General features: G+C 36.7%; 1 protein-coding gene across 13 annotated transcripts in view; it reads right to left on the bottom strand.

The window, feature by feature from the left end:
* DOCK3 (dedicator of cytokinesis 3) overlaps positions 1-14,616 on the bottom strand; it is a 225,428-nt gene that overhangs the window by 141,641 nt on the left and 69,171 nt on the right. For all 13 annotated transcript variants that reach the window (XM_055806350.1, XM_055806345.1, XM_055806352.1 and 10 more), the window contains exons 6-7: positions 9,759-9,907; positions 1,675-1,759 (exon numbers count right to left, since the gene is read on the bottom strand). In XM_055806350.1, the coding sequence (XP_055662325.1) occupies positions 1,675-1,759; positions 9,759-9,907 (234 nt within the window). The remainder of the gene's footprint in view (positions 1-1,674; positions 1,760-9,758; positions 9,908-14,616) is intronic.

Consider the following 14,616-nt stretch of genomic DNA (forward strand, 5'->3'; position numbering starts at 1 on the left):
ATGACACAATTCACATTTCTAACACACCTTTAGCTTTGCTATGTACTAACATGACTGTACTAGTGACCAATAATGATAGAATTTGGAACTCACTGCAGTGAAGGGGTTTTACTACTTTTCCTGAAAATCCTAACATTCTTATTCAAATGCACCACACATGCTTTCTAAGGGACACTGCCACACAACAGAGATGGCCTTCATGTTCAAGGATTAGTTTTGCTTAAGTTAACTTATTCACTGGTCTCCTCCCTTGCTCTCCTTTTTTGTGAGCATAAAAAGCTTTGAAAGAGCAAAGATGCTTATTAACTATGCAACTCCTAGAAGCAGACTTTTCACTCAAGTATTCTTCAGCTGCATCTGCAGACTCTCCTCAAAGAATCAAATAGTGGCTCTCATGGACCTTCCAGACCCACACAAACTGTTGATGGACTCCAGGCTTGAGAAGCATTAATTAATGGAAGAAGCAGGCTGATCAACACTAGGATCCTACCACTGGAAGCAGTTCTATTTCTCCCAGCAAGTTAACAATTGCTGTTCAAAATAATCAAGTAACCCAAAAGCACATCAATCTGTTAGCCACCTTCATTATACATCAATAAAATTTTCCAGGACATCTGCCTGGCTCATGGTGCCCTCAGATCAATAGACCTCGGCAAGATATCACCACAGCTAATCTCTAGAGCTTCCAAGATTTTGTATTATTTCCCATCTTACAGAATTTAACAGTATATTTACAAAAGGCAGTGGCAAACTGTAGATTATGTAATACAATCTCTGCAGAATACACGCAGGAACCAGAGGTCTAGAAAACCTGACCTAGAAAGAAAAACTGAAAGAAATAGGGTTCTCTAGCCTAAGGAAGAGAGGACTGAATGGGACTTAACAAGTACGTAAAAAAGGGTGATGCAAACAAGCAGGGGTAAACTGCTTCTCTGCGGACATGACAGGAAGACGTGAAGCTTAACCTGTGAGTTTATAGTGAAATATCTCTACATCTAAAGACTAAAATTAATAAAACTTCCAAACTGTAAGAACAGTGAACCGAGCAAAAAGATTGCCTGGGTATGCTATGGTGACTTAAACACTGGAGATTTTTAGAAACAGAAAAGAAATTGTCATAAATGACAGAGGCAGTTGATCCTGACATTAAGCAAAAGAATGGACTGGACAACCTCTTAAGATTTTCCAGCCCTGTTTTTCTTTAATTCTGCAAATAAGTGAAAAAAGATTACTGCTACTTCATTTGATGCTCGTATATTGATTTTAGCAACAAAGATCAAAGTTTAAAAGGATTTCCACTAGCTGTGTATGATGGATCTGTTTATTTAGAACTTTTGCTGTTTCTGAAACAACAGATTTTAGAAATAAGAAAATCACAGGAAGAAACGACATTCAAAGCTACCTTCTGCAGTTTTCATACCATGTTACTTTATAAATTGAAATTACAATGCATGTAAGTATGCCATTTCCAAAAGAAAGCTGGTTCATTCTTACTAAACTCAAGGTACTAGAGACACCGACTATTCTGGTGGCTAGGATGCATATGAAAAAGACATTCAGCTTACAATAACACTATTCTAAGCAAGAAAATATCTAAGAGTAAAGAATAAAAACTTTTTCCCTTCTTTCCCTCCCAAATGGAAAACTCAAAGGAATCTCCCACAGATTTCTTACCATTTTATAAAGATCTGAAACACTGATCTGATCTGAATCCACAACCTCAAAGTCCTTCCGAGGAACTAAATCTAGGCCCAGATGTCTGCAAAAGAGAAGGAAGAAACAATGGTAAGTATAATACATTAGAGTGTTCACTATTATCTACTACAAATGTGCTTACTCAAGGGCAAGGACACAAGAAATACTAAACTATTTAAGTATTTTTGCATTTGTTAATCATTAAACAGACAGTCCTTCTAAATAAAAATAAATGCAAAAATCAAACAAAAAACCCCCTCCACACTACGAACTTGTTACTTTTTGTTCACTGACTTCAGTGGAACAATAGTAAGTAATGCCAGTTAAAGCTTTTGGCCACGATGTTGGAGCAATATACAGAACAAGTTGATTTAACACTTGGAAATGTAGTAGGCAAACAGCATAGTATGCTGGTATCTGCTGCAGTATTTGAATAGGTTCTTTCACTACATAATGAAAAAGTTCCATTAGTAATCCTGTGCATACTGGCAAATAGATACTGTGCCTTGGGAAGCTTTGAAACTCCTGGTATCGATGCAGCTAAACCATAAACTACCACTGTATAAACAGTATTTTTTAATAATAAGCAATAACTGCAATATCAACAAGAACACACACATATCAAAAAATCCCTTTTAATTATTCTGAACTGAAATAGTATTTTGGCTCAAATCAGATATATAAATTACTTTAAATAAAAAAGAAGTAAACCAGTGCAAAGAGGATGACTAGTTAAGAGATTCTGTATTAGAAGTCAGAAGTTCAGATCACAGCTGCACATCAGTAGTAAACAGAATAAAGTATTTTGTATCCAGAAAAACAAATGAACAACAATTAACAATTAATTAATAATTGTAGACTGCGGAACAAAACAACCTAAGAGGCATCAAAACTCAACTTTTGATCTGTAGATCTTCAGGTTCTGAGGCATAAAGAGTTGCAAGCATTGCAATAAAAAACTATTCTAAAGACACATATTAGGAGCAAAATTAAAGAAATACAAATAAACTATTTTCATGCTTTCATCTTATTTGATACTTCATTTATAGGTATTTTACAGTGAAATTCTTAAAAGTCTCAAAAAAGATTCAGAAGAGGTGCCCTCATGGACCACCTTTGCACTCTTTCTGTCACTAACTATAAAGGAAAAGCAAGTGTCAATTTAATTTTGTAATCAGACTGGGAAACATCCTGCACAGACTTGTTCCTGATGGCAAATAAAAAAAATTATTTGCAAAAACCCCTCAGGTACCACAGAATAATTGTATTGTGCAATAAACAGGAGTCTTCAAGCAATACAGTGTCTCTTTCTGAGCAATTAAATTAAAACAACAGCAAGGAAGAACCAGTGGTTTGCACGAAGCCCAGTTAGTTACCTTTGCTGACCACTGTACTTGTAATCATTGCCAGTATGTTTCCCAGTTCTGCAAATCTTTTTGAAATTTTGCTTAATCAGGTTTTCCTTCTTTAATTATATCCCTAAACCATCACATCTCAAAAATAGATAGCTCAGTCCTGGTCCACTCGCTGGCAAACAACTGTTAGTACTATAATTGCCATTAAAATACCGTACCAACAAACTGGATTTTCCACAGTCTTAGTTCTTTGCCGAAATTAGCTATATTTTCAATGGGAAAAAGAAAATTTTCCTTCATGAATTCAGTTATCATGCCAAACACCACTGCCTAAACTCTTAAGGCTAAACTGTGAAAGCAATGGTTACACACTTTCCGCACTTTTTGATAAAACCTATCAAACACAACTTATCCATGGCCCAAGACCAGTATCTGAAAACTGCAGCTGCAAAGATGAAAATTACTGTATCTATTTACCAAATGAAAAAGATTAAAATAACAATGCGTTAGGTAATCCTTACCTGCAGCAGCTCTTTGAGCCTACTTATAATAGTAAGTCCGATAATATAATAGAAAAAAAACTGTAACAGGTAAAAATGGTAATATGCAGAGTCCACTTCAAATTTTTTTAAATAAGGTTAATGTTCATCATGTTCATTCACAGAGGCTTTCCTGAACCTGAATATCTAAGACATTTCCAAAATACCATCACTCACATGTGTACCACCCCCCCCCCCAAAGTATATTTATAAAGGAATTCCTCTTCAACATAGATAATAACAAATGATTTCCTAATAACATTATCAAAACCACTTGTAACTGCAGTTCCAAAGCATTATTAGAGTTTACAGGAAAAAACTGCCAAAGCTAATCATAGCCTGATACTGCACTATTCTCATCATTTCAACTCTCCAGAGAACTGAGGTCAAACAGTGGTTGGACTCATTACTGAAGACATGACAAAGGTATTATCTTCTACTTAATAATGTTCAATACAACTGCAGTAGCATCCCTGTGAAACCTATCTGATACCCTATTTTTAGTTAAATCCCTTAACATCGTGGACTTTCAGCCCAGAAGATTCTCATTCTCTAATACTGTGTTAATCCTGCACAATTCTTGCTCCCAGGAAATAAAGGTGTATTTTGCTTTAGTACTAACATGCTGTCATTTATCGTGCAGGTGGAAGTTCAGGTTTATGCATTTAATTTGTATCCATTATTTTTTGTCAGCAAAGAGCATAATGCTTGAAATGGCAATGATAGTCGGTGTCCCACTTTCTCAAATACTGTGGGCATATAAGAGCACCAGCTGCCAAGCTGTATTTCTCAAAAACACAGCTTGCATAAAAATTAGATAATGTACCGGTTTGTTTATTTGACAGTTCCTCTCTCCATAATACTTTATTTTACAAGTAAATTCATGTGCTTTTTTATTCTGCCTTAACATTGAACTGTCTTTCAAAAATATGTTCCAAGTATACATACAAAATCTCCCCAAGCCTATCAATTACCTCAGTAGCATATGCCTGGGATAAACTCCAGCCAATACTCAGATATTCCTCCTCTTGTACATAGAATTCTTTAGAATTTTCCTTTCTTTGGGGGGAAAAAAGAATAAAAAAAAATATCCACCGCCCGCAATCTCTAGATACTTTCCTCTCAGAGGACAAGCCAATAGACAGAAATACTAGCATTTTTAATACTGAAAGGAATGAACATACAATTCTGCTTCAGGTTAAATGGGCTTCTAGAGAAAATCAACTTAGTTTTAATGGTAACTTCAAAGAATGATCCTAATTTTTAATATTTTCATTTATTTATGATACGAATGCTATACCATTTAGAATTCATAAAACCACAAGTCATAACAACTGTTCCCAGAAGAACCTTGCAGAAATATGTCATTTAACTAAAAATATGTCTTTAAGATACCCATCCAATCTTGAAGAACAGATCGGGAGAACTCATCACATCTTCACAGTGTGCAAGATACCATCCCCCTTGCTCCAAAAACGTGCTCTTAACCTTGACTCTTTTCAGCTTTAATCTTGCAGCCGCTAATTTTCCTTGTACTCCTTCTCTAATTGTATCAAAGCCTCATTTAATATCATTCATATTTCTCCTACACAAATACATTTATAAAGGTGTTGAAGGGAAACAAAATGATTCTGACAGTGATTCACATAAACTAAGTGGAGACTTTAAAAAAAAGACTTTGAAGGAAATACAATAGAGAAATCCATGGAAAATGAAGTATGAGAAACATGTTTGTGAAAATTAGACTGTGCTAATACAACTTCATATTTTTCTTCGACAGAATTAAATTATCTTGTGTACAAAGAAACTGCAGGGGCTGTGATCTATAAAGTTAGTAAAGTGCTGACGTAATGCTACACAGGAAATTATTTCTTAAAATGAAGATGATGAGATGACAGTAAGTAATCTTAGTAAAGAATTGTTTAAAGGGAACGGCAGCAAATACTTCTGAGCATGGAAGTATCAGACTACAGAGAGAGGTTATTAAGGTGTTCTTTAAAGACTGACATGCAAGAGAGCTCCTTACAGTTTTAATCTCTATTCAATCATTACTACAAGTATATTCAGGAGTAAAAATATTATATATTTAGACAGAAATGGCAACCATTCTTTCTGTAACCTCCTTAAAAGCATTTCATTATGGTTGTTTAAATTGTTCACTCCTGTTTTGATCACCTTTGATGCAACAATGACAACTACTGTAACAACTGGTTTCCAGTTATTATGACCTCATATATACGTGTAACACATCTGCAAATTCATTTTACAAACTTTAAGCTAATTGTTGCAACACTACCAGGAAGCAATTATTATTCCTTTCATGTCAAAAAAAGGTTAGTCACTTAAAAGTCCAAAAATAATCTTATAAGGATGTGAGCACTGAAATTCAAGACTCTTTGAGCTTTAACACTAAGCTTAGTTCATTGGATCGCACTATTCCCTCTACAGTGTTGCGCACATTAGTAGTTAGGTATTAACACTGCAACTGACACTGGCTTTCTGACTGCAATTTTGAGGTAAGAAAAAGACCATGACTTTGAAACTGTTTCATTTTATTTGTACAGCAGTGTGAAAGATTAATTTCTAACATTTCCCCCCGTTTTTCTTTTTAAATATTAATTTGTAACTTTTAACTATCTGTGGATCTTTCTCTGCAGAATGTATGGCAACCGTTTGGAAGAGTTCTTTTAATGCAAGGATTTAATAACATTTTATGTGAAAAAGAATAATCTTTAGCTAAAAAGTAGCATAAACCTACAAACTCATCTTATTTATGGCTTTTATCTGTCCAAAATCTCAATGTATTGATGACTCCCCGCTCCCTGCTCTGTTTCTGAGCCTAAACATTGAGTGTCTACCCCACATTTATAGGGAAGGAAGGGTCCTCCCTCAGTATAAATGGGAAAGCGATTGTGCTCAGAAACGTGGATGCTGTATATTAATGTCCTTGACAGGTATTATATTAATCTGAAAGAATCAATCCTGAAGATCATTTAGATGACCTCTTATTGTTAAGTTAAATTACTTTGAAGAAATCTTTACCTGCCTGTTTGGTAAATAAGGTATGCACATACTGCTGCAATTAATTTTTTACACTGGGGCAGAAGCAGAGTATTCACATATCAAAGAGAAGCTTGGTAAGACAGATTCCTTCATCTTTTTTTGATGCAAAAGACTCTAGAAGGAAACAGGTTTTTGTCAGTAAGAAAATTTAATTCTTGTTTCCCATTTTAAGCTTTAGTAAAAGTTGAAAAGCTTACCCATTAATTTAAAAAAAATAATTTCAAAATCAATTTTCTATTATACTTGCAGTGTGATTTAAAATTAGATGAAGAACTAGAGATTTCACTTTATAACATGATTTAAAATAAGATGATGAATTGCAGACTTCAGTTTTATAATGTCTATTTGCTGCTTTACAACTTTTTCATTGTTATTTACAGATCATTGGACACTTCCAATAGCATTTCAGACTTCAACAGATCAATATTCTAATAAATTGTATCCCAGTGAAATACTTTTAAAAAACACAACTATTTATAATATTATATATAAAACCTAGCAAGCTATGCAGGAAGAAGGACAGTATATGAGATGTGCAAAAATACACAGAAGAATGCTTAAAACTGAAAGTTTAAAACCACTAAGATGCTTATCTGAAGACAGTAAATCATGCTCTTTTGAGCAACTGGGAAATACAAAACCCTATATAGCAACAATACTAGTCACTGTATGCATAGAAAACAAAGCTAACTGTAGGGAACTGGAAGAAGTAACAAATCATCATAAAAAGGATGCACCCAGGATCATATTTTTGTATTGGGGAGAAAGAATGTGTAAACAGCAGAAAATTAAATTGCTACATTAAGTGGAAATCAATATTGCATTGTAAGAATGACTACCAACAATACAAAAGGTTAGCAGCAATAACTGTAAAATAAATTATATCCCTACCTTTTTAATAGACCAAACTACAGAGCAAAACTTAGTATTTAGACTAAGCATACAAAAATAAGCAAAAATGTTCACGGCAGTAGTTCTGAAAACAGACTAAATGAGTTTTTTCACAAAAAAAATCTGTAACTACTAATCCAAGGGGTGTTGCTGTCCCTTGACTTCCACCAGCTCCTAGGAGAACACAAGGGGTGACTACCAGCACCACTGCCAGTGTATTTAAGGCAAAATGATACCAGTTCAAACTGAAAAGACCCTTAACGGGTGGTGACAGGAAAGTGTGAATTTCATGTTCACATCATCCTTCCTAAGTAATACAATGCATTAATGATCAAGGTCAGGATAAAAGTAGCACACATACTATGTATTAGGTATGTATCAAGAATCCTTTTTTCTGAAAGCTACTTACTCATGGAATATCTCCTACCAGATTGTACTACACTGAATAACTACAGACTTGCTCAAATTGCATGTACTTAAGCTTCTCTATTAACATTAATGCATGTTAATAACAACATTCTTCATTTATTTTATTTCCAAATCTCAAGTATGACAGAATAAGCAACGAACACTACTACATTTTTTGAGAAAGGGCAGTACTATGTGAATATGCATATGAAAATCATTAATTTTTTAACAGCAGGTGGTTATGAGTTCCATGAAAAAAATCTGAGCGGGGAGATACAAGGAAGTGACAGAACTCTCCCAAAAATTCTATGAAAAGAGTGATGTTGCAGAAAGACCTTCCAAAATCCCAGACATTTTGTATTTAAATACTGCATAGTCTACTAATTAAATACCTTTTCAATCATATGCCTTTTAATGCAGTTCCTTTATTGATACCCTTAATCTGTTTAAGCATGTATGTCTGATATAATGTGCCTTTTTCTCTAGGGGGGTCAGTACCTGTTCTTATATAGTAAGAAACACAGAAAAAGAATTTTCCTAAACAAGCATCCTGAGCAGATGAATTTAATCACGAACATATTTATATTTCCCAATTTCATTGATGCTTCTCCATTATTGTCATGCATTAATTTACCCTTATAGTCTTAATTTACTTCGTACTTAAGGATTTTACATTAAAAAGAAAAGATGTCTATAGCCAGCTCCTTGAACAACCTATTCTTCCCATTGCTGCATTGCTGTCTACTCTCCTCACCTTTTTTTCTTACATTTTTGCAGCTTCCTGTTGCTAATTTCATCCATGCACTCTTTGAGCAAAAACATCTAGGCGTAATGCTTAAAAATGGTCTCTTGATTCCCATTTACCCTACTGGGAATGATACTGGAAAATATCTGTAACTCCACACTGCAGAACGACTTGATGCAATCTATTAGTCTATGTCCTTCAGAGCTTTCTTCCAACAGAGAAATGAAATGTAGCACAGGGGCTAGCTAAATCTTCATGAATGTGTTCAAGTATGTCTCTCAGATGGGGTCCTGAAGTGAGTGACTAAGGAACAGTCATAACAAAGGCATGTTAGTGAAAAATGTTTTACTTTCTTCCTTAGTTGTCAACTTAAAGAATTCTGCCCTGCCCCCCATATGTTAATTAGCACTAATCCTACTCCTAGTTGAAAAGCAGTTGTTATGTGTCTGAGGAGAGTGATACTTCCTTTAGAAAGGTCATATACGCATCATGCAAAACTTACCTGAAACACTATATCTCAAGAACAAAACCAGTTCTGGTGTACGGCTAGTTTCTGCCTAATGGCAACTTATTACCACCTCTCCACAAATTCACCATGGAACTGACCAAGGAGAGTCTAAACCTCTGAGAAATGTCATTACATAAAAAGTCAAAATATACAGCCTCAGCTCCAATGTCACTGTTGACGGTGAGATTCTCTACATATTGCACCAACCATTAAAATACTTCCTCAACTGAAAAAAAAAGTGGGTTTAGTATCTACGAACACATTCTCCCAGGCCTAATATTCACTATATTGATACAAAGTAAGTGACCTAATCCTCCTAGAAGTGCAGACAACCTTAGAAAAGGCTTACTAATAAGCAAACAGCTCACTTTATAGTAATAGTAGAGAACTATGCAATGAACTCACTGTGAAAAGTTGTATTTGATTTCCAAATAGTCAAAATGTTCTACCTGTGTACAAATACTACTGGAAGGAAAAAGTTGTTGGTATTTTTTTAGTAAGAGCTATTTAACAATAATTAAAACAAACAGTACCCAGCTGGTACCTGTACTTACTCATTGCCCCAGTCCAGCCTCACTGTGAGGTGTCTCTTGACCTCCCGCACCTGATCCTGTGTCAAGTGACCTGACAGCAGCTGTCTGCGTAGGTCAATGAGTTCATTCATCACATGCCGCAGCTTGTAGAAAAGATCTACCTTATGTTTCTGTAAAGGCACATTTTCGGGAGGAGAGGGGAAGAGAGTGAGAAGAAAGAAAGGAAGAAAAAAGAAACAAAGAAAAAAGAAAGAAAAAAGAAGGGGCAGAACAGAAGGAGAAAGGGGGGAAGAAGAGAAAGAGATGGGGGGGAGATTAATAAGTTTGGAAAGAGAAAGGATGTGAGAAAAAAGAGAAAGAAAGAGAGAGAGATATTAATAAGTTACCAAATTTTCATTTAATTACACTATAGGAACATTAATCCAGTTTGTACAAGCTTTAAAATATTTATATCAAAAAGAAGTGTTAACTGATGCTATTTAAACGGAGTAACATTTTATTTCTAAGGGTTTAGGCTCAATCTTCTAAGGGGTCCATTTTCTAATGGAACCTAACACTACAGAGAAGAGGATTAATTATGTGCAGCAGGGATCACTTATTCCAATGATATAATAAATTCAAAGTTTTAGATTTATAGTAACAGAGAGATGAAGAAGTTTGTCTGTCAGCAGCTAACTTAAGGACTCTAAACAGTTAGCAACAATGACTCACCACAACAGAAAACCACTTTTAGTTATTTTTTTATATTCTAATTACTAAAATTTACCCGGGGTGGGGGGGGGGTGGGGGTGGTGGTGGAAATGAATATGTTATCTGCACTCTGAAAGGGACTAAAGCAATTAATGATAAAATTTACCTGCAAAACTACTTTAAAAGAGGAAAATCACCACAGACATTAAAAACACACCACACCACCACCATTAGGAAAAGAAAAAAAATAATTACACAGCCTTTTCCAAAAGAGCTAGTATTCTTCAAATCTGAAAAAAAAGCCTACCCAAAAAACAACCCAAAAGCCAGACGGGAGTGGAAATACTTTCTTCCCCTGCAGGAAATAACTATATGGGAAGCCCACAAAAAAGGAAGCCTGAGGCTAACAACCAGGTCCGCCTAAAAGCATCCCTACGATAAGGAAGTGGGTCCAAACTGCTCCAAAATCTGCTAGCTAAGAAGTGTGTGTCAAGGCAGCTCTTGTCTATGCAGCCATGTCTCATACTGCATAAAATGACCAACGGGCAGTGCGTGAGGATCCCCTGTTGCAGTTGAACACTGGTTTTTGAACAACTAAGCTCCGTTCCCACTTTTATACAAAGCTTGAACTGTTTGAATACCACTTGGGGAAAGCAGTGGTTAGATGGACTGAGACTGAGACTTCATAAGCTAGCACCATCTCGATCGCATTGCTGCTTGTGTTTTATAAAAGCTCTCTAAATAAAATACCTGCATTTATCAAGACCAGATATGATAGAACACTTTTCTATTGTTTCCTATTGCAAAATGCAAGTGAAAAAAACGGTTTTCACTTGTTTTACCAAAAATACATTAGATGAGATGAAAAAAACAATTTCCATCTACTTGAGTTGTTTTCCTAAGTCATGCAAATCTAATGGTCTTGTAGGAAAACAATTTCAACACAACCCATTTTGATCAGCAATTTGTTAATTTCTCTGAACCCGATTACACATCTGCTTTGCTGAAGCAGGTTAAGCACAGATGGAAACATCTGCTGTTCTTATCAAACAGTTCTGAGATTAAATGATGCAGAAACTTTCAACTATGCATCAACATCGGTTCTGGTCCTACTTGAAAAAAACACAGACACCAGATCCAACAGAAAGACACACATTTTCAGGGCTGAAAATACTTACTCTAGGAAGACAATCATGTATAGCTGGCAAAGTACAAGATTTGTGCTTTAGTTTTATCAGTACAAGGGGCTGAAAGTAAATCTGGTATAAGCTGAAGAAGACAGTAGGTATAAGAAACGTCCAATTTTATATGCTATTTATGTGAGCAAGAAAAGGTTGTAACTTCTACACAGGATGAAGACAACTGAGTTTGGGCCTATCGAATAAGCAAATTAGGTATATACTATCAATAAAACAGTTGGCAATGAAACAATTACAAGAATCAGCTCCAAAATAATCACATTCAGAATTCCCAAATGAACCTGCTGAAAGAGCCACTCCCTCAGGCTTTTAATGATGGTTCAAGGCTACCAATGCATTCAGGTCCAGAACACTATGCTGTTAAATCACTATGTGTTCTGGAGTTATTTTTACAGAGTTATTTTTCACATAAGTATCAGAAGTACTTACTTCAAATATAAATAAATGAGAACTGAGATTGTAGAATACAATTTAGTAAAAGCTAGTCATATTAGGTCCTACACATCAATCAAAAAAAGAGAGAAACCCTCGAACTCAAACCTCTCTCAAACTTCAAACACTCCTTGTGCTCCAGGATCATGACAATATGCCATTTTCAGCTTTAGTTCTCAGACTTATTCTTTCAAAAAATATTTCACCTGCTTTAAACAGTATAAGCAAGCATTGACAGAGAGAGCCAAACATATGGTATACTCCTCAGAAAAGACAAGGTCCCCTATAAAGAAGGAAGGAAGAGTTATCAGAAAGTGGAAAGCCAGAGAAGCTGTAGATATGATCTTAGGCAAACAGCTATGAACAGAACCACAGAAGCAAGATCCATGAAAGTGAAGGAAAATACTTGCGAGAGAGAAAGGAGAGATAGAACAGAGTTGAAGGTAGCTCAATGCCAGGCTCACAGGCAGTAAAGAGTTTGAAGCCGTCAATAAACAGTGTATAACATCCCTCCTCACACTACAACAAGTCTAGTGACTAGTAAACTCCATTTAGGAGAGAGGGAGGGAGATGCACATATTGTAATGACTTTCCTCTGCCTTCTCTCTTTCAAGAAAAGACCTTCAAAATTCAACATCAAACTAAGGTGAGCAGGATTCCTCCCCTCATGTAAAGAAAATGGCTTAAAATGAAACAGATGAACCTGGACACCACATTTCCAGAAAAACTAATTTTAAGCACTAAAGCCATTCAAACAATTTTAGTCAGAGCAGCACCACAAACAAACTTGAAACATTTGCATTTTTTTATTTAGCTACTAACAAGATGACAGTCAGTCTGGTACATAAGTGTTCGCTCTGGTTTACAGTAAATTTTTATACAACCTGTAACTTCTCATTTTTCATCTAGCTTTGTCACGAGCTACCAAGCAACAAGCTTTATCAGTCAACAATTTGTATCAGTCCATTCAGAACAGTCTGCTGTGCACATTTATGAACATATTTGGCAAGTGTTTTGCATCTGGAATATAATTTTTTACAAGTATTTACGCAAAATTTTTACAGTAATAATTAAGGCGTGTTAGGGACAATGAATCTGGATAGTCTTCGTGAACTGGGGGCTCTTTTCTTACAAGCAGCACAAGCCTGTCCTCTAGCACTTTGTTACCTTATTTTACTATCTCCAGATAGTAGTAACATATCAAAGAAATACAGCAAATCTTTTTCTAACAAGTCACGCTTATCAACTCTTGGATGATCTCCATACACATAGCTGCACATCAAAAACCGTAATTCTGGCAATAATTGTTATTTCTTTTAATGATTCCGTGCTAGCTTTACTGATATCAAAAGTCAAAAGATGTTTCTGGTGTTGTGGTGAGTTGACCCTTACCAGCTGCCACGCTACCACCCAGCTGCTCTCTTGCTCTCCCTCCGCAACAGGCCAGAGTGAGGTGAATAAAATAAAAATAGTTGTGGGTTGTGATGAAGACAGGGAGATCATCTCCCAGTTACCATTCCAGTAAAACAGACTTCACTTAGGGGATATTACTTAAATTTCCCTTTAAAAACAAAAATAAGGAAGACCCAGGAAACCACAGGCCAGTCAGCCTCACCTCTGTGCCTGGAAAGATCATGGAGCAGATCGTCCTGGAAACTATGCACATGGAAAACAAGGAGGTGATTGCTGACAGCCAACATGGCTTCACTAAAGGCAAATCACGCCTGACAAAAGTGGTGGCCTTCTATGATTGATGGATGAGAGAAGACCAAATATCATCATCTACCTGGACTTGTGCAAAGCATTTGACACTATACTGCATGACATCCTTGTCTCTAAACTAGAACAACATGGATTTATGGATGGATCACTCTGTGGATAAGGAATTGGCTGGATGGTCACACTCAAAGAGGCATGTGGTTAACAGCTGGATGTCCAAGTAGAGAGCGGTGACGTGTGGCACTCCTCAGAGGTCAGCACTGTTTAACATCTTTGTCAGCAGCATGGATGCTGGGATTGAGTGTACCCTCCGCAAGTTTTCTGATGACACCAAGCTGTATCATGTGGTTGATATGCTGGAATGAAGGGACATCATCCAGAGGGACACTGACAGGCTGGAGAGATGGGCCTCTGCAAACTTTATAAAATTCAACAAGGCCAAGCACAAGGTCCTGCATGTGGGCCAGGGCAGTCCCAAGCACAAATACAGGCTGGTCAGAGAATGGATTGAGAGCAGCCCCTCAGAGAAAGACTTGGGGGGGTTGATTGAGGAGAAGCTCACCCTGGCCTGGCACTGTGCCCCGGCACCCAGAGAGCCAACCCAACCCTGGGCTGCACCAAGAGCAGAGTGGCCAGAGGGTGGGGGAGGGGGTCCTCCCCCTCTACTCCGCTCGCCAGACCCCCCCTGCAGCACTGTACTCGGCTCTGGGGCTCCCAGTGTAAGAAGGACATGGACCTGTTGGAGCCAATCCAGAGGAGGACCACGAAGGTGCTCAGAGGGCTGGGGCAGCTCTGCTGTGCAGACAGGCTGAGGGAGTCGGGGTTGCTCAGCCTGGAGA

This window comes from Falco peregrinus, chromosome 5 (genome assembly GCF_023634155.1).
Source record: "Falco peregrinus isolate bFalPer1 chromosome 5, bFalPer1.pri, whole genome shotgun sequence".
Lineage (NCBI taxonomy): Eukaryota > Metazoa > Chordata > Aves > Falconiformes > Falconidae > Falco > Falco peregrinus.